Here is a 20953-nt window from a genome sequence, read left to right on the forward strand (position 1 = left end):
CAGTGTCGTTCAGACTCAACCCTCTTGCTGCTTGCAGTTTGTTAAAGCGCTACAGATTACATTATTTATTATTTCTGATTAATTGCGTCTTTTGATGTCTTTTGCAACATCTGCTTGTTAGGCTGGGCTACTGTCAATGTCCTTGTACAGGTAAATGTTCAACAATTGCTGGTGTACAGGCTATAATCAATTAGCTAAATCATTTGTCCAGCTGTTTAAGGCGAGACACTACAGGTGAATAGGGTCAAATTTTTAACAAGCAGATATCACTATGAAACTTACCCAGTTGATTACTTACATTAATATGAGAAAAAAAATGTATTACACGTTTTCTGTAATTTAATGTTTACATATGCAAATTAGGCATTATCTAATTAAATATGCACTAATAGGCAAGAAACCTGAGCATTGGATACAGCCAGGTTCAAAATTATGTTTTCATTGTGTTCAGATAATAGATGTTGAAAAATTTACAGAGGGATTTATGAATATCTACTTTAGTTATCCTGTAAATCAGAATATGATGTCAATAGCCCTAAAAAATCGATTTTTGCCATGTTTTTAGGAATAAAATGTCATGTAAGTCAGGCTAGGAATAATATATCAACAAACCCCTCTGTAAAAATCTTCGAAATATAGTTAGGCATAAGTCTAGAAAGTTTGGTGTATGTAAGTGCTTCTGAAGTGGAGTTTCCTTGCTCAGAGTGGGAGAGGAAACTCGTTTTGAGAAAACAGCCTTGAAAGACAGCCAATGAGATTCCGTTTTCAGCCTAGACTCGTCTTTGAACTTTCGCGATTGGTTGCTGATACAAAGGAAGTGTCCATATATGGATCACATAGGAACAAGGAACAGGAAAAACAGCTTTCCAACGGTACTACACATGATATGTTTTGGGTCACAGTCGCGGGAGTGCATGCAAGGTTAGAATGCTAACTTTCGCTGAATTTAGGATAAATATACAGGCGTGAGTAGACACAATATAATGAAATAAACCTAAATGTGTAAATCGGACTTTTTTGTTGTAGTAGTGTGATAGAATACATGCTAAGGTAACAGACTAGCTCAAAATCTCGAAATTGACCAGTGCATGAAAAAACGATGTTTTCACCTGCCGTGTCTCGCCTTAAACATTTTTTCGTGCTATTCAAATACAAAAAGTGCTTTGATATCTTTTTCGTTGTCGTTTGAATGTCGGCAAGCAGGCATGTTGCGGTTGCAATTTAAGTGAAATTTCTACAATATCCCAACCTATCCCACTCTGATATTTAGAGTTGTTTCGTTAAGATAAAATTCTTATTTAAATTTTGGGTTCAGCAAAGGACGTTTTTTTTCTCTGATTGTTCTACTGACTTGGACTGACTTGGAAACTGGATGCGTCATGGAAGCAGTAAGTCAAGTCGCATCAAAAATAGTAGTGGCAGAACTCCCAAGTGCCACCTGGTGGTTGTTTGGGTCAACTGCAGTTTGTCAGTTTGGGAACGTGCGCACATCCAAATTAAGGTGCAGGAGCCAAAAGTCCAAGATCCAGCGTAACAGAAAAGGTCCGCACACTTGCTCTCCGTTTTTTTAATTTTATTTTGAGTTCAATCCCCAACACACATGATGTTTTTGAGCCCTTCGGCTCTCAAGTCTGCGTGATTCGTGCGTGATTCATGCAGGAAACTGTCCAAACTTACTGTGTAACTACCCCACATACTATTTTTACCATGAAAATTACCAAAAAATGTATTCAAGTATTTGTTGAGGAGACCTCAAGTATTGGCAAAACAATCAATAAAGTATTGTATTGTATATGCCAATCAATATCAAGACAATATCAAGACTCAATATCACTCCTTTTGCACTTTGTTCCAAATCTAGGGCCTTGTATAAAATCAATGGGCGTGCAGTGCAAACTTTTAATGGTCCAGTCATATTGAGAAGAGGTTTGTCTTCCATACAACGTTTGGGTAGGCTAGGAATAATAGTTTTAGGATATTAATGTCCAAGCATGGCCTCCAAGGCAAGGGTTTATTGAAAGTAAAAATTATGAGAAAGGGAGGAAAAAAATTATAAAAACATTGGAACAAAAATATGTTTGGGATCTAAACATATTGTAGACAAACTTCAAGATCTGAGTTGGCAACCATTTTCCTGGATTCTGTCTGATTTGACACAGAATGACCCAACTATACAGTGTGTCGCTTAAATTGTGAAAGAGGAAGTCTTAAGTGTGCAATTATTGATTATTGAAGTGTTGAAAATTATGTAGTTTCCTTGACCAACTGTGTGCACAGCTAGCTGAATAACTGGCAATGGATTTGAAACTGTGCCACATGTATATCCCTTTTCAGCTATTCTGTCATGTACAGCATCATGGGAAATGATCAGAAAGCAAGTCATAAAAGGGTAAGAGATGTAAAGTACACAGTGAATTTTTTTAATGTAAACAAGACAGCAGATTTGTAGGGCATCATGTGACATGCTACCACGTCATAAGTGTGTGGCCTACATAATGCAGAGAAGACAGACCACTGAATTTATAATCTAATGAGGGACCATCTTTGCATTGCATTGGTAGAGACTAGTTGCTAGGGACACTTTACCAGGAAGACCAGAAGCTAGATTATAGATTGCTCTTGATAATGCACCTTCAACATAGCAATGTCGGAAACGCAAATAACTGAATGACTGGCGGCTAACACTGTAGGTTGTTCAAATAATAAAATGATCCAGATATACATATATCACCAACAAATTATGATGTGCCGCCATGTTAATTGCTGAGAACACAGACATATTCTGTATCGTCGTTTGCATTTTTCCCATCTAAATGGCAGCACGACCAGAAGACAAAATTAAAAAAAACAAAAGTCGCTACTTTTTAAAATGGAAGATATAAATATGTTATTTAGGCCACCACCAGAGAGGGCAAGGGAGTGGCATTTCTTAGATGGGTGATGAGGGTTCAAAGTGACAACGAAGTTACTTGTTTTGAACAGGTAATTCAACCTTCCAGTCTAAATTCAAAGTTTTGACGTAAAGTCGAAAGGGCAGAGAATCCACCTCCCTCAACTGAATCAAATTTGTATGCACATTAAACAAAATTGAATGCACATTTCAAATGTTTCCAGTCAGGGTTTCTTATTCAAATGGTCAATACTTTCCATATTTATGTAATGTACTCGAAAAAATAGAATAAATACAATTTATATACATCTAAATTAATCTCGACACTTGACAGAATATGCTGTCATGGGTGACATGTCCTATTTTGGAAATTGCTTGCTGTCTGATAACTAAGGTTGTGATATAACCAGTGATTGGAAAAGGAGAGGTGAGGGGTATTCATTTGGTTGCTATATGCAATCTCAACATTCAATGCCACTTATTTTCACATACTATAGCTTGTGATAACTTGATCAATTGAAATTTTCACTAACAAGGCCAATTAGGTATATGAAAACTATTATTTAGTGTTAAAAATTGTTTCATATTTTCAGATTCTGGTTTAAACCAATGCTCAAAATATAACCTAAAGACCTGACAGAAGTTCAGTTGAATGGTTGTTTTCTGGTTCTAGTTTGAACTATGTTAAAATATGTGTCCCCTTGGTTTGTTTTTATTTTAGTAAATTAGGCATTTCAAATCTGTGAGTTTTCAAAAATAAAAATAAAATAAAAAATAAGAATTGTTTAAGAGGAGGCTATACAATTACTCTGCATCTTTCCGTTGATGCTACACCGTTTTATCATAGGCTGGCGCGGAAGAGAAACACAACAGTATGTGCCAACCTCGTGGGTTGTGTAGCCGACTTATGAAACACATTTTGAAAGCAAATATTTATATAGCTAACCCAACTGTACAGTAGCCTATCCATAAAATAAACTAACAACATACAGTAAATTAGCTTATTCATGTTCACCCTTTAACTTACTTCTGTTGTCCACATTATGAACGATGTGGAGGTCATGCTCTACTGTTGTGCTGTGCGCGTATGTAACGGTCACTGACAGAAAGAGCAAGACGGCGAAAGCAATCATGCCCCGGCGGTACCGAATGGAACCCCGTCTGGGGGGGATCTCTAGAGCAGCAGATAACATGGCAGTCTTCAAGTGATAGTCAGGTAACTGCATATAAATGCAAACGAGATATCATATAAGTAAAATATATTGGTCAACGAAATAGTATTGCGAAATAAAAGTAAACTAGACAGTAGCATTCTTTGTAAACTTACCTGAAGATTTTGGAAGCTGAGGTCTTCCAGCGGCGAGATCGCTATGGTGGCCACTTGGTCTTGTCTACAAATGTTATATGTAGCCTACACAATCACAAATATATAGAGGGCTAACTTTCCGAGTCATCACACATAAGCCTAAACTGAGACAACGTCAGACAGTAGACATACTACTTAATGACCCACCCCCGTTTCATCGTTCGGCTACTCCACCCCCACTGATAGCCTACACTTTCAGTAACGAAGCCTGAAAAGATGCCCTGTGCCGTGTCACGTCTGAATGCTCTTTATCACTGAGTCTATGACAAGAAGGCAGCTGAAATGCTTCGCAAGACTTACACTCTTCAACTGCTATCTAGGGACCACAGCACTTGTGTTGGTAATCACTAGATAGCCGCTATACATTTTAACGGCAACAGTCGTTCATTCATTCATTCATTAATTTAACCTTTATTTAATTCTAGAAATTAATTGAGTGTAGATCTATTTTTAATTATGCCACACAATAAAATATTGATATAATTATTTTAAAGATACAAAACAAACTAAAACAATAAACACAAAAAGACAATATTTTAGTGGGGGAAAACTATTACAGTTACAAATTGATGTAGGCCTATAAGATGTGATAACAGTTTGTTTAAGATCATTCCAGGATGTTGGCGCATTAAAGCAAAATGTTGACTATCCGAATGTGGGACCTTGAGCATCAAACAGTCATTTGATCAGATCTGAAAGGGACCAGAATTCCAATAAAGCATGACTGAAATATAATATGGTAACTTTCCAACAGTTGCAGCTAAATAACCATTTCACCTGGATGACCTGCATACTGTATCATAAAGGGCAGAAAGGTGTGTACCAGAGATTATTAATAAATCTGAGACAGAATAATAGCCTATGTACAGGGCTTTGATTGAGGAAGGAGCACTTTATAAATCACATCTCCATAGTCAATCAAACACTGCATGAGATGATTGCAGTATAGGCTTACGAAATTAAGAACATGGTTAATCATCTAAGTATTCAAAATGTTTAAGTGTATAGTAAATTACCATTTCAAAAAATGTATATGGAGGCCACACTCAAAACCAAAACCAGTGCAAGTGATAGTGCTTACACCATTGAAAATGGAAAACTTTTAAAGGAAAGACCACTCTTTCGTGTGTATGTGTGTATGTGTGTGTGTGTGTGTGTGTGTGTGTGTGTGTGTGTGAGAGAGAGAGAGAGAGAGAGTGTGTAAGGTTAAACCTGTTGGTGGTCTGATAAACAGGTTTCACCAGCCAAACACAAGTCTAAATCAAGTCTAAAACATGACCCAGGTTTTGGGTAATGAAGCTGAGGCTGTAAATCTCAGCCTACACATAGTGTACTATAAGTCACCCCTCAGACGTAAGGTGGGAGCATTTAAGCTAATCAGCAGACATGCCTATTTGGCGGTCTTGGCTTATGCAATCTTGATCTTTCTTGTGCTCAAATGGCATTTCAGAACAGAAAGTACTAAAAAATTAAGATAGTGAGCGTCTAGCCAAGTCCTACTGTGTTTCACACCACATTAACAGACAATACTACAGTCCGTGAAAGCAATTCTCATCCTTGTATTTTTCATTACTGTGTTGTTGATTTCAGACTGTAAATGGTAATGTGTTTAGTGTTTCTAGTTGTGCTGGAGACTGACTTTCTGCATTGATGTGATACTTATGTGTGTGCGCGCTTATGTCTTTTGCTGTTATGTTTATCTATGCCATTTCTTTGCTATTGGTCTATTTTCATCCCTGAATGGAACAGACTAGGTTGGGATGGGTCTTAAGATGTGTATATCTTCCTGTATTATAGTATTTACATGGGAAATGTTGTATTACATTGGAATTGTTGTAAAATTGATTGTGCTCTGGAATGATTTACTGTTCTTTCATCTATTCTGTACAAAATGTAAATAATTTAGGCATGGAAAATTGTTCATGTCAGACACACATGCCTTTACCAACAAGTAGAAACCAGCATGGTAATGAGGTGATACATATTTATGGTCTATGTAATCTAAATGCTGGAAAATCTAATTCCAGAGCCAGACCATTCAGTAACCTTTTCACAAGCCGCTCCAGACCTTGAGGCGTCACACTCACTCATTAGACATGTCTGTATTCACACTGTGGCCCCATTCACATCCGATCTTGGCCATTTCACACCTTTAAGCAGTGTACACATCTGCCATTAAATTGCGATGTCACAAGCGGCTCTCGTATCTGGGCCCAGTTTCCCAAAAGCATCGTAAGCCTAAGAAGGTCGTAAATTCTCTCTTACGAACGTCTAAAGATTTGCGGACTGTTCCCAGAAACCATTGTTGCTTAAGAACGTCGTGAAAACACTTGTAAATCTACAGTTGACTAAGAATATAATTATCCAATTTACATTCCCATTCTTTAATGTATTTACTTGTGATGAATCAGAATTTAGTATGCAAAATAGCATACATTTAATGTTCATATCAATGTGATTAAAATCGGACAAAAATGCAATTAAGTAATGAATCGAGACATTGGCAGAATAGTTATGATTATCTTTGTGTAAGTATAGGCACGTGCACGTGCATTCACACTACGAGCATGTTTGGGAAACAGTCGGAAAAACCAATCAAACGATCTTAAAGGAGAATTCCAGCCATTTTTAACACGGAACTCAGTTGATCATGTTGTTGAATGTGTTCACAGTTAGTTGCACTGCCTATTCAACAGTCAAGTCAAGTCAAGTCAGATTTATTTTTAAAGCGCATTTAACATGCACATAGTGCAACCCAAAGCGCTCCACAAACAAGACACATAACAACAAGACAAAAGATGCCGGATGGAGCGGCGTAGTCGCCAGCGTACCCATGACATCAAGACATGACAAATACATTTAGTATTAACAGTATACTTATGTAGGCTATGCAGGAGTAAGCAAGGGTATCAAGAGTCTATCATTGATGTGCATAAATTAGTCTAATTGAAATTAACTATTAGTTATGAACAGCAGCCAAATTCATTATCATATCATATATTCATTACCACATTTCTGGGTTTATCCTGGGCATCTGATCTTTTGCAGACCACCTGATTGTGACCTACTGTTACACCACCTTTGCTGATAACATGCCGAAAGATAGTCATACCAACAGAGAAAGGGTACACAAGGCAATGCGTCATGGATGTAATGCTCAGTCAGTTGAAGCCCGAGATACTCGCCTGGCAAGTGACATTGCACGGCAGACAAGGCGCCATCAAGCTGAGGCAGGCTACGAACGCAGTGCTCGACTGGCAAGTAATGCTGCATGGCAGGAAAGGCGCCGTGAAGCTGAGGTAGATGACGCAGGCTGTGCTCGGCTGGCAAGCGACGCTGCTCACCATGCTAATGTGAGAGATGAGGAAACACCTGAGATGCAAGCAGATCACCAGATGCATGACTGTCAATGCTTCTGTGACTCCTTCTGAGAAAGGAGGAGACCCCTCAGCAGCAAGAGGAATGATAAGCAAGGGATGCCACGTGCCATCAGAATATGCGTCGTGCCCATCTGGAAAAGGCACGAAAAGACAATCACAACCTTGCTCGGTGTGATGATACAGACTTTTTTCAAGAGGAACTTCATGGTGATTATAGGCACATGCTAATGTAAAAATGTAAATGTAAATCAGGTTTATATGCCAAGTATACTTGCGTATACAAGGAATTTGGTCTCTGCATTTATCCCATCTGTGAATTAGTGAACACACAGAGCACACACAGTGAGGTGAAGCAAACACTAACCCGGAGCAGTGAGCTGCCTTGCTACAGCAGCGCTTGGGGAGCAGTGAGGGGTTAGGTGCCTTGTTCAAGGGCACTTCAGCCATGGATGTGGGCATGGGAGAGCAGTGCTCAACCACTTCCCCCGCCCACATTTCCCCCCTCACCCCGCATTCAGTTTCAAAAATGTTTATTTGAGCTAGAGTTTGACACTGAGAAAATCTAGAACAATTTACAAAAAAACAACAATAAAGTGTTTATCTTTAGATCATCTTGTTTTTTTCTGTTTGTTGTTGGTATTACAGACTCACACATATCGTAGTTCTGAGATATATATTTTATTGTGAGGAAAAGTATTGTGTGCACTTCTCTCTGGTTTCAATTGCAATCTTTGTGGCATTGTTGCTGCTGACTTTCGAGATAGCCATGACAGCCATGACAGCTGGTGGTAGCTCTGCAGATAGCGCCCTGGAGGTATCTACATCCTGTCTATCTGAGTGCCATCGAAGGAAGTTGTAAAGCAGGCTTGTTGCTTTCACTACTGCTTCAGCAACCTCTGGTGAAACCCCTAACATTCTTCTGTAAACCCGCCACTGGCTTGCAAAAATGCCAAATGCACATTCAACCATCCTCCTGGCACTAGAGAGACTAGTTGTACATGGGCCTCTCTCGTAAGCTGTTTTACAGAGAATGGTCTCATCAGATGTCGCTGAAGAGGGAAGGCTTCATCCCCTACAAAGACAAATGGCATTGCTCCAAGTTCTTCTGCACTAAGAAGAGGTGTGTCTTCGGGAAGTGGTAAGGTTCCCTGACGCAGTGCCCTTTCAAAGATCGATGCTGATAGGATCCCAGAATCGCTGCTCTTTCCATAAGCACCAACGTTTATCATGCTGAAATGATAGTGGCCATCCACAACTGCCAACAATACAATTGAAAATGTTGCCTTATAATTAAAGTATAAGCCACTGTTTGCAGGGGCCTGGATTACATGCTTTCCGTCAATTGCACCAATACAATTAGGAAAGTCACAGAGCCTCCCATAATCCTCAGCAATAGCGTTCCACTCTTCTTTTCCTGAGAGTGGCATGTACTCCTGTACCAAACAGATCGCAGATCTCCTTCACAATTCCCACCACCATGGAAAACCCTATTGAAGGCAAGTGACCTGTAGGACTTCCCTGTTGCTAGAAATCTGTGAAGGAAAATTAATTAAATTTAATAACATGGTAATTTAACACCATGTAACCTAAATTGTCTTCGTAGCCTAAATTGTATTCAAACTGTTATGGTTACTGAGGTTCTCTATCGTCTCGAGACCATCTCTCCACTCCGTTACACATTCCATTCAGGGAATGACCCCCCACCTGCTAAGGACCGTAGTTGGCTTTAAGACACACCGGCTCGCCCGGACTCGCCCACATCCGCACTTATAAAACACCTGTGTTGGCGTGTAATCACTGATTGTTTGATCTGTTTCTGCAGCATTGTTTCATGTGTGACATCCCTAACAGATATAGAGCTGTTCTGTCACGTGGAATAGCCGACTAATAATTTATAAGAAATGAAATACCAAATAATCATATAGGCTACAGCTGTCGCCTACTTTGCCCCTTCCTGTTTGGTGTTGGAGAGAGGTCACCATTGGTTTTTATATTGTTCACGTCACTATTTGCATGAGCCACGACTAAAAAGACTTGCGATAATATCAAACATGTTTGATATTGTCGTAACGGCAAAACTATAAAAAGACTGACTCCGACTGACTTAAAACCGCTAAGATTGACACCTTACACTAAACGAGCTAGTTGACAGGAGCGCGCTGCGATTCCAGTACAACTCCCATAATTTCTGTCCGACTTTGGAAATTTAGTCGCCGACTGTGAAAACAGACCAAAATCGTACAATGTAAGGCCGCCATTAGACTACATCTTTAAATCTACTTACCTTATAAGGTTGGGCATCTCTACGGGCAGCCTTCCTGGATTATTGTACCCAGCTAGCACAGTTACGTTGCCAGTACATTGCTGCAATGTAACTGAATGACCCAAAATACATTGCCACAACGTCGTATCCAATGTTGCCACAACATGCAAAGTGAAAGGTGAGAATTCGTAACCGCAACGTCACTCCCCAACGTTGCCAATCCGTAACTGCAACATTAAGTTACGTTGCAGCAACTTGGAATTGAAAGGTGCCGTTTCGTAACCGTAACGTAAGTTACTGACGCCACCAGTCCTGTTCAGCAACGTTGCCACAACATGCAAAGTGAAAGGTGACAATTCGTAACCGCAACGTAACTCCCCAACGTCGCCACTCCGTAACCACAACATCAGGTGACATTGCAGCAACGTGGAGTTGAAAGTTGCCGTTCCGTAACCGTAACGTAAGTTACCCGACGCCACCAGTCCTGTTTAGCAACGTTGCCACAACATGCAAAGTGAAGGTGACAATTCGTAACCGCAACGTAACTCCCCAACGTCGCCACTCCGTAACCGCAACATCAGGTGACGTTGCAGCAACGTGGAGTTGAAAGTTGCCGTTCCGTAACCGTAACGTAAGTTACCGACGCCACCAGTCCTGTTTAGCAACGTTGCCACAACATGCAAAGTGAAAGGTGACAATTCGTAACCGCAACGTAACTCCCCAACGTTGCCAATCCGTATCTGCAACATCAGGTTACATTGTAGCAACATGGAATTGAAAGGTGCCGTTTCGTAACCGTAACGTAAGTTACCGACGTCACCAGTCCTTAACAACAACTTCAGGCAACATTGCGGCAACGTCGCAAGTGGAAGGTTTCATTACGTAACCGCAACGTAACTTGCCAATCCGTAACCGCAACAATAATAAAATTATAGTATGTGCCTTACATGACAACTACCCTTCTTACAGCACTTGTACATAGGCCAATTAATACCTGTAGGCACAGCAAATGCTTTGATCCGGGTGATATTACTGTTACTGTGGGAGAGAGACAACCTATGTAACATCAGATCACATCTTCATGGTTATCCATTTTGCTATTAATTACATACAGTCTATGTATGAACTTACCTTATGTGTGTAGCTGATTTTCAACCATTCAGGCTTATGTCCTCCAACAACATACACGATGGAATTGTCAGCTGGACTTTTATACTGGGTTAGAACTAGTAGTTTCACATCCATGGTTTCTTTTTTTTTAAATAAACTATTGAATTTATTGTTCAAAACATCAGTAAGAGTTGAGCCTAAGCTAAACTGTTTCAACCATATTGTTTCAAAATCAATAACAATAATAGCCTATAAACGAGGCAACTGACTTGCAATGCATGCTGGGAAGCAAACCTCAACATGAAATAAGAGACACCTTAGGCTACATTAGTTCCCCCCTCATTATGAAATACTTTTTACAGTTTTTCACCGTTTTTCTCAGTTGCTAAAACACTAAAACCCATGGGCTGAAGAAGGTTCTCAGTTGCCTGAACTCATTTAGCTACTGTAATTGTTCAGTCTGTTGTCAATACCTTAAACCATTTCACATGGTAAAACACAGTTGCAGATCCCACTTACACTTTTCGGCAAAACTCTAAACACATTCGCATTCTCAAAACACATTCTGAACTCTAATGCACATGTCATCCATACTGGTAAACACAAGTGATAACAATTACAGTTTTTTTTAATTGCTAAAACACAATTTCTGAAACTTTGCTCCATTTTCTTAAAGCATTAAACACAAAACCCTATTTACAAGCACTATTTACAAAACCTCTGACTCCTCTTGCAAAATCAAACTTTCGCCTCAAAACAGGAAACATCAAGTAGAAATTACTACTTTGCTTTGCTCTTTGCATTTTTTTGCTCTTCCTCCTCCTTGTACCTCTATTTTTACAGTATCCTGCATCTCACAAACTTGTCCTTTGATTCTTGTTCTTTGTTGATATGAACTTGCACCAGTCAAAATCTATTGAGCAGTCAGTACTGTAAACAAATGGAAAGCACAATGTTCAGGGCCATACGATTTGTTTACAGTATTGTACAGTATACAGCCTACAATGCACTGTAGTACAGTGTCCAATAAAAATCCCCTTTCTTGCCATCCTCCCCTTCCTCCTCATCCCCCACTTTGCATATGCACTCGTCTTCTTACATAGTTTCTTCTATCCATTTTCATTCCCACCTTCAACAACCTGTTTGCTCTCTGAACTGGCGTATATTGGTTTTGTCACATCATTTGAAACAAGTGAAATAAATTTTGAGTGGTTGTGTTTAATCGATGATATGTGTATGTCTATTTGTATTTCATTTTTGCCACTTGTGTTTACCAGTATGGATACAGTACATAAGCATTAGTGCAGAATGTGTTTTGAGAATGAGTGTTTAAAGTTTTTTTAAAAATTGTGTTTTACCATGTGAAATGGTTTAAGGTATTGACAACAGACTGAATAATTAGCTTAATGAGTTCAAGCAACTGAGAACTTTCTTCAGCCAATGGGTTTTAGTGTTTTAGCAACTGAGAAAAACTGTAAGTACTCATATATTTTAGATGTTACATGTACTGTACATATACTGTATATACTGTATCACCACATATGTATTGTGCATACATTGTATGTGCATGGTCTCATATATGTACATATATTGTGCATATACATATATCTTTACAAATATTACCAATACATTTCCCCATATACATCTGAATACATTATGGTGGATATTTCTAACTAATTTGGGGCAGTCATGGCCTACTGGTCAGAACTTGAAACCGAAGGGTTGCTGGTTCGATCCCCGACCAATAGGTAAAATGCTGACCTGATCATGATGTTGTGGCACCATTCTTCATGGTAGCAAATGGCAACATCATCAGCTGACCAGTTCACAATGTTGTGGCAACATCACTCACAATACTACATGGCAATGTCATCGGCTGACGTTGCGGGGACGGTTCCCATGGCACCAAATGGCAACGTCATCAGTTGACCCGTTTACAACATTGTGGCAACATCACTCCAAATACTACATGGCAACATCATCGGCTGACGTCACCGGTACATTTCCCACAGCACGAAATGGCAACGTCATCGGCTGACCTAATCACGATGTTGTGGTAACATCACTCCAAATACTACATGGCAACATCATCGGCTGACGTCGCCGGTACATTTCCCACAGCACCAAATGGCAACGTCATCGGCTGACCTAATCACGATGTTGTGGTAACATCACTCCAAATACTACATGGCAACATCATCGGCTGACGTCGCCGGTACATTTCCCCCAGCACCAAATGGCAACGTCATCGGCTGGCCTAATCACGATGTTGTGGTAACATCACTCCAAATACTACATGGCAACATCATCGGCTGACGTCGCCGGTACATTTCCCACAGCACCAAATGGCAACGTCATCGGCTGACCTAATCACGATGTTGTGGTAACATCACTCCAAATACTACATGGCAACATCATCGGCTGACGTCGCCGGTACATTTCCCCCAGCACCAAATGGCAACGTCATCGGCTGACCTAATCACGATGTTGTGGTAACATCACTCCAAATACTACATGGCAACATCATCGGCTGACGTCGCCGGTACATTTCCCACAGCACCAAATGGCAACGTCATCGGCTGACCTAATCACAATGTTGTGGCAACATCACTCCAAATACTACATGGCAACATCATCGGCTGACGTCGCCGGTACATTTCCCACAGCACCAAATGGCAACGTCATCGGCTGACCTAATCACGATGTTGTGGCAACATCACTCCAAATACTACATGGCAACATCATCGGCTGACGTCGCGGGGACGTATCCCACGGCACCAAATGTCAACGTCATCAGCTGACCCGTTTACAACGTTGTGGCAACATCACTCCAAATACTACATGTCAACGTCATTGGCTGACGTCGCGGGGACATTTCCTGATACTAAATGGCAACGTCATCAGCTGACCTGATCATGATGTTGTGGCAACATCACTCACAATACTACATGGCAACATCATTGGCAGACGTCGCGGAAACGTTTCCCACGGCACCAAATGGCAATGTCACCAGCTGACCTAATCACAATGTTGTGGCACCGTTCTTAACGGTACCAAATTGCAACATCATCAGCTGACCAGGTCACAACGTCGCTGCAATGTCACTAATGGTACCAAGTGACAACATTGTCTTGCAAAGTAGCTGTGACGTTGCAACAACGTAGCCAGAAGGTAATGTCGCTGTGACCAAATGACAACTTTATGGCGACGTTGCTGCAATGTCATGTGTTAGCTGGGTAGCCTTTTCATCCTTCTCCTTGGCTTGAATGTTGTGAAATCCCTCTGCGTATTGTGCATGTAACCCGTGGCTCACGCCTTGTTTGGGTATCCTTGCTTGGCAGGCTTTAAGAAGTGACCCATCCATTCCAGATCCTCAAGCCGGTGACCTGCTGTCGGCGGTGTGACACCGTGGGATCGCAGGAGTCTATCTGCAGGAGCAAGTTTTGTTTGTCTCGAGTTAGGAGGTGGCGAGTGTCGCGACACCATTACTCAGTCATACCCAGTATCCTCGCTCGGTTCCTGGCTTCTAGCAAAAGCTGTGTAAGTCCTGTCGGTGTATTTCGCGTGTAACCCACGGCTCACGCACCGAGTGTGACTCCCCGCTGAACGGCGCAGCCTCCGGTCAGCCGAGGTGGGTGCTCCCGCTAGCTTCCTCATCTCTCAGATTGCCCAGCTTCGTGTTCCGGTTACTGGGAATTGCAGCGGTGTTTCCTGAGCCTGTTTTTGTACGGCCAGAGACCTTGTCAGTGGAACGAGTGAGTTGTACTCCAGCTGCCTGGCTCCTGATGTCGCGGTATTCTCGTTGTCACGGCTGATTACACCGTGTTCCAAATTACTATGCAAATTGGACTTAAGTGTCATAAACATTTTTTTTTTTCAATTAAACTCATGGATGGCATTAGGCGTGGTCGACTTGGACTCTGACTTGGTCTGGCTTTCTACGTAAACGTGATCTTCAGAGGCTAGCCGAGAGGAGCTACAACAGAGGGCAGCTCATAAATGATCAGACAAGTGCTCTCTTTGAGCAAGCACTTTCACTAAAGTCAAGTCAACTGTCAGACTCTGAAGACTTATTTGATCACTTTAATGCAAAAATGGCAAACATTATGGATGACATTGCACATTACAATTCAAGAAAGTTAAGGACAAACAGAAAGCACCATGGAGGCAAAATCCAGCAGTTAAACTTCTAAAAAGAGAGTGTAGGAAGACTGAAAGAAAATGGCGTAAATACAAACTTCAGATCCACTATGAAATCCATAAAGAGATGCTCTGCACATATAACTCTGAAATATGCAAAGCAAGACAGTCTTTCTTTTCTAACATTATCAATAGAAGTTCAAATAACACTCGTATTCTATTTTCAACTGTTGATAAGTTAACAAATCCCCCCTCACAATTAGCGCCTGAACTTCTCTCAACTAATAAATGCAATGAGTTTTCATCTTTTTTTAAAGGTAAAATTGACAAAATCAGACTCAACATATCTGCTCAATTACAAATTCAACAACCTGACCTTCCAGCAACAAACAGAGGGAAACTAAACTTGATGTCAGAGTTCAGCTTGATAGACTACGAAACACTTGAAAAAACGGTACAGAATCTCAGCTCTTCCACATGTGTCTTAGACACTCTGCCTACCAATTTCTTCAAAACTGTTTTTCACCTCATAGCGGCGGATGTCCTTCAAATTGTAAATGTATCACTGCTGTCTGGCACTTTTCCTAAGTCACTGAAAACAGCTGTTGTAAAGCCACTTCTCAAGAAGAATAACCTGGATGCCTCCATGCTAAACAATTACAGGCCCATATCCAATCTACCTTTTATTGGCAAAATTATTGAAAAAGTAGTCAATTAACCACCTTCCTAACATCAAATGGGTATTTTGATTACTTTCAGTCTGGTTTTCGGGCAAATCACAGCACTGAAACAGCTCTCATTAAAGTTTCCAATGACATACGCCTCAACACAGATTCAGGTAAAACATCAGTCCTAGTGCTACTGGACCTTAGTGCAGCATTTGACACTGTTGATCACAATATTTTACTACACAGACTAGAACACTGGGTTGGATTTACAGGCATAGTTATCAGCTGGATAAAATCATATCTACAAGAAAGGAGCTTCTTTGTTGCCATCGGAAACTGTACCTCAACACCAACGTCCTTGACCTGTGGTGTTCCCCAGGGGTCAATCTTGGGGCCACTATTATTCAACCTCTATATGCTCCCACTTGGACAAATCATTCAAAATAATTTGATTTCATATCATAGCTATGCAGATGACACACAAATTTACTTAGCTCTATCACCAAACGACTATGGTCCTCTTGAATCTATGTGTCAGTGTATAGAACAAATCAACACCTGGATGTCTCAAAATTTTCTTCAGCTGAACAAAGAAAAAACTGAAGTAATTATATTTGGTAAAAATGAGGAAAGACTTAGGGTTGCCACTCTCCTTGGCACAAAAGGGTTGAAGGCAAAGGATACTGTTAAAAATCTTGGTGTATTAATTGACAGTGATCTAAATTTCAACAGCCACATGAAAGCGATAACTAAATCAGCTTTTTACCACCTCAAAAATATTGCCAAACTCAGAGGGCTGATGTCAAAATATGACTTAGAAAAACTCATTCATGCATTTATCTCCAGCAGAGTTGATTACTGCAATGGACTGTTCACAGGCCTTCCTAAAAAGACTATTAAACAGCTTCAGGTGATACAAAATGAAGCAGCTAGGATTCTAACAAAAACTAAAAGAACTGACCACATTACTCCAATTCTTAAGTCCTTGCACTGGCTTCCAGTAAGTCACAGAATTGACTTTAAAGCACTATTGCTTGTTTATAAATCAGTAAATGGAGCAGGACCTAAATACTTGTCAGACATGCTTCAGCAGTACACACCTTCTCGTCCTCTCAGGTCCCAGGTGAAAAACCTGCTAGTAAAACCTACAGTTAGAACTAAACATGGTGAAGCAGCTTTTAGCTGCTATGCGGCTCAGCTGTGGAACCAACTTTCGGATGACATCAAAAAGGCCCCAACTGTAGCCAGTTTTAAATCTAGACTTAAGACCAAACTGTTCTCAGATGCTTTCTGCTAACTGTGCCGAGTAACAAATTCTGAATCTGCCTTGATAATTATTGTACTTTGTCTTTTATTACTTTTTTTTACTACTTTTGCCTTTGTTTTGCTTACTAATTATTCTTTATTTTTAAATGATTTTACCTTGTTTTATGTTTCCTTTTTATTATGATCTTTACCTTTTAACTATTCTTTGACTATATTGCCCTTCTATGCTTTTATTTGTTATTATTGTTTGGTTTTGTTTATGTAAAGCACATTGAATGACCTCTGTGTATGAAATGCGCTATATAAATAAACTTGACTTGACTTGACTTGACTCATCCCGGACAGACAGGCTACAGTCTGCCTGACGTGACTCGCGGGAGATATCGCGGAATTTTGTTTGCAATAAACACAGCAGAACTTTCATTCTTACTCATTAAAATGAGCATGGTGACTGACGAAATAAATTCTTATGATGTAGTTTAAATAACCCACTGTTGTCATACAGTTAAAGGGACACCAGGCAACGTTTTCGTGTTAATTACTCATCTTCGTAGATCGCTATATGGTTAAATGACTCATTACAGGGCGAATGAAGACTCTCTCGCCCGCCCCTACTGCCTGTAGGAAGAATATCCCGCTTGCAAGTTCAGTGTATCGTACCCGGTGACCGAAGCAATTTCAGTTTCCATCCTGCATCCACAGCACAGAGGTAGGCTAACGAAATGCTAGCGATTGTTGCAAACGTGTGTATAATGGCAGAGCCGGCGAAGAAGCAGCGAAAACCCTTGACGGAAGATGCAAAGAAAAGGAAGAGCTTCAGACCGAGCGAGGGGGAGTTTCGTAGAGAAAAAGCATCAGGCTTGCCTGGTGTCCCTTTAACAGGCCTGCATTGTAGCACATAAATTCAATATCAAGTGTTTCCCCTATACAGTATGTGTGTCTCTCTATTTAGCCAACAGCAGAAAATAACAGAATATCCAAACGTTTTCAGTAGGCTAGCCTACCATTGTTGCAGAAATCACGTATAAGAAGGTATCCCTTTGATTTCTGTTTATTTTCGCATATTCCAACATAAGGAAGCACCATGAGACTCCTGTCAAAATCATCACGAGGACATTCCTCCCAAATGGCCCTATCACGTCTTTGAACTGACGTCATGAGGGCGTGTTTTAGCTCGTGCAGCTCGTGGAAGGCAACTGCAATGCATGATCATTGTACTGTGAAGAAATTTGTTGCTGATTCAGAGCACAGGCGGGTTTGTGCAGACAAAGGCATAATAAGGATGGTTTCTGCCAGACAAATGCATAGGATTAAGAGAGTGCCATTGCAAAGCAGTAAACAGGTATTTGAAGCCGCTGGAGTCTCGCGAACCTCAAGGTGTAGGATCCTTTAAGAAGTTTCCAAGTGTGCATAAACCTAAACTATTCGGCCACCCCTAAACAATGCTCCCAAGCAGAAACGGTTGCAGTGGGCTCAGGAATACATGAAGACTAATTTTCAAACAGTTTTGTTTACGAATGAGTGCCGTGCAAACCTAGATGGTCCAGAATCCAGATGGACCGAGAAATGGATGGTTGGTGAATGGCCACCATGTCTCAACAAGGCTGAGACGTCAGCAAGGAGGTGGCGGCAGTGGCGTGCACAGACATTTTGGGGGGCAGGTGCTCAGGAGGGGGGAGGGGGGAGGCACTTTTTAGCGCACGTGGAACACTTAATTATAAAAAAAAAATTACACGCACATGTTGAATGAAATTTGACTTGTGCTGTAATTAGTAAATCAATATACAATTAAGACAATAAAGAGACCAAAATGTGTTAATTTATGTTGCCTAACAAAACCTATACAACAGAAAACGTTCGTCTTAACACATAGATTTGCAATTGCAAACTCTACCGAATTATTTGTAGCCTATATGGTCGTCCTCACATTATCTGTCATTGACTTGGGCTACAGCGTAAAACTTTATCAGGTGACCAGTCGGCTAAAAATGCTTAGTTGTTTGATGCTGTATGAGACATTTTACTGCACAACAAAATGATTACACGTTGGGCTTAGAGGGCAAACTGTACGATTTTACTTGATCTGTAAGACAATAAAGAGACCAAACAGTACGAGAAGGAGTTATAGTGGGCTACTGACTGTTGTCATTACATGAATGCAGATGGGCATTTTTCACAGGTAATGGGCAACTTCCCGTTTCTTCTGTCACAAATGAATGTGTTAATACATGTTGCCTAACAAAACATATACAACAGAAAACGTTCTTCTTAACACATAAATTTGCAAAATCTACCGAATTATTTGTATGTGGTCGTCACGTTATCTGTCATTGATTTGGGCTACAGGGTAAAACTTTATCTAGCTTTATCTAACTAGTGTATCAGGTGACCAGTCGGCAAAAATGCTTGTTTGGTGCTGAATGAGACATTTTACTGCACAACAAAATTATTACATGTTGGGCTTAGAGGGCAAACTGTAAGATTTTGCTTGATCTGTATGTTACCTGGCTGATGGGGCACGGGAGAAGCAGCCTGTCAGCGACCATGCCTGCTATCTGAAGACGCTTACTGAACTGCTATGGTGCTGCGCATCTGACGTGCCCTGCGCGCCACCGCACATGACAAAGGAAGAGAGATAGGCTAGTCGGGTGTGCGCAAGGAGGTGGCTCATTTCGGGGCTTTGTTTTAGTAGTTTTTAATGGCTCAGGTTTTCAAAAGATAATTTCAAAACCGACCTCAGTATAATCTTAATAATATTAATAATAAAAAAAATAAATAAATAAAAAGGTTCAAAAGGGCATTTTCGTTGATAAAGGGCAAACTTCCTAGTGCTTTAGCACCACCTAGTGTCTATTTATGTACGCCTATGGGTGGCGGAGTTACGTTTTGGGCCGGAATCATGGGTAGAGCTGGTAGGACCCTTTAGGGTCCCTGACGGTGTGAAAATGACCTTGGCAAAGTATGTAGAGTTTCTGACTGACCACTTTCTTCCGTGGTACAAAAAGAAGAACCATGCCTTCTATAGCAAAATCATCTTTATACATGACAATGCACCATCTCATACTGCAAAGAATACCTCTGGGTCATTGGCTGCTATGGGCATAAAAGGAGAGAAACTCATGGTGTGGCCCCCATCTTCCCCTGACCTCAACCCTATTGAGAACCTTTGGAGCATCATCAAGCAAAAGATCTACGAGGGTGGGAGGCAGTTCACATCCAAGCAGCAGCTCTGGGAGGCTATTCTGACATTCTGGCAGCTCTGGGAGGCTATTCTGCAAAGACATTAAAGCAGAAACTCTCCAAGAACTCACAAGGTCAATGGATGCAAGAATTGTGAAGGTGATATCAATGAAAGGGTCCTATGTTAACATGTAACTTGGCCTGTTAAGATGTTTTTGATTGAAATAATTTTGATTTAATGTATATCACCTCCTAATGCTGCAAATTCAACAAATGACCATTTTTAGTTCTTTACAACCTATAAAATGTCTTGAAACTCTGTTATGCATAATAATAACAGTCGAAATCCCAGCTGTCCCATTCGGTTGTGGATGCCATCCAAGAGGCCTACACTCTTTCGGACGCACCTGCCGCCCCTACTGGGTTCCGGCGCATTCGACGCGTGGCATAGCTGCTTCTTGGGCCCTATGGCGGGGAGCCTTTCTCCGCCATATGTGCGGCGGCCACTTGGACTTCACGCTCCACATTCTACTGTCTGAATGTGGCAGCCAGGCCCTCCTTTCCCGACAATGTTCTGGGTGTGGCTCCGGAGTAAATCTGAGAGCCCCCTTCCCTTGGTTGTCTTGCGTCTTGCGGGCCAACCTGGGTGGCCCCTCGTCACAGTGCTTGCCCTTGCGCCTGGCGGGGCCC

General features: G+C 41.0%; 1 protein-coding gene across 1 annotated transcript in view; it reads right to left on the minus strand.

Annotated features, from left to right (window-relative positions):
* Positions 1 to 9937, minus strand: part of prlh2 (prolactin releasing hormone 2) — a 36465-nt gene extending 26528 nt beyond the window's left edge. Inside the window, exons 1-3 of the mRNA XM_076291184.1 lie at positions 9921 to 9937; positions 4218 to 4281; positions 3918 to 4110 (exon numbers count right to left, since the gene is read on the minus strand). Coding sequence (XP_076147299.1) covers positions 3918 to 4110; positions 4218 to 4281; positions 9921 to 9937 — 274 coding nt within the window. The remainder of the gene's footprint in view (positions 1 to 3917; positions 4111 to 4217; positions 4282 to 9920) is intronic.
* Between the last annotated feature and the right edge of the window lie 11016 nt (positions 9938 to 20953).

Source organism: Alosa pseudoharengus, unplaced genomic scaffold (genome assembly GCF_046254945.1).
Source record: "Alosa pseudoharengus isolate Yale_2024_CS ecotype anadromous, Long Island Sound unplaced genomic scaffold, YU_APseudo_1.1 YU_APseudo_1.1_scf_18, whole genome shotgun sequence".
Classification (NCBI taxonomy): domain Eukaryota; kingdom Metazoa; phylum Chordata; class Actinopteri; order Clupeiformes; family Clupeidae; genus Alosa; species Alosa pseudoharengus.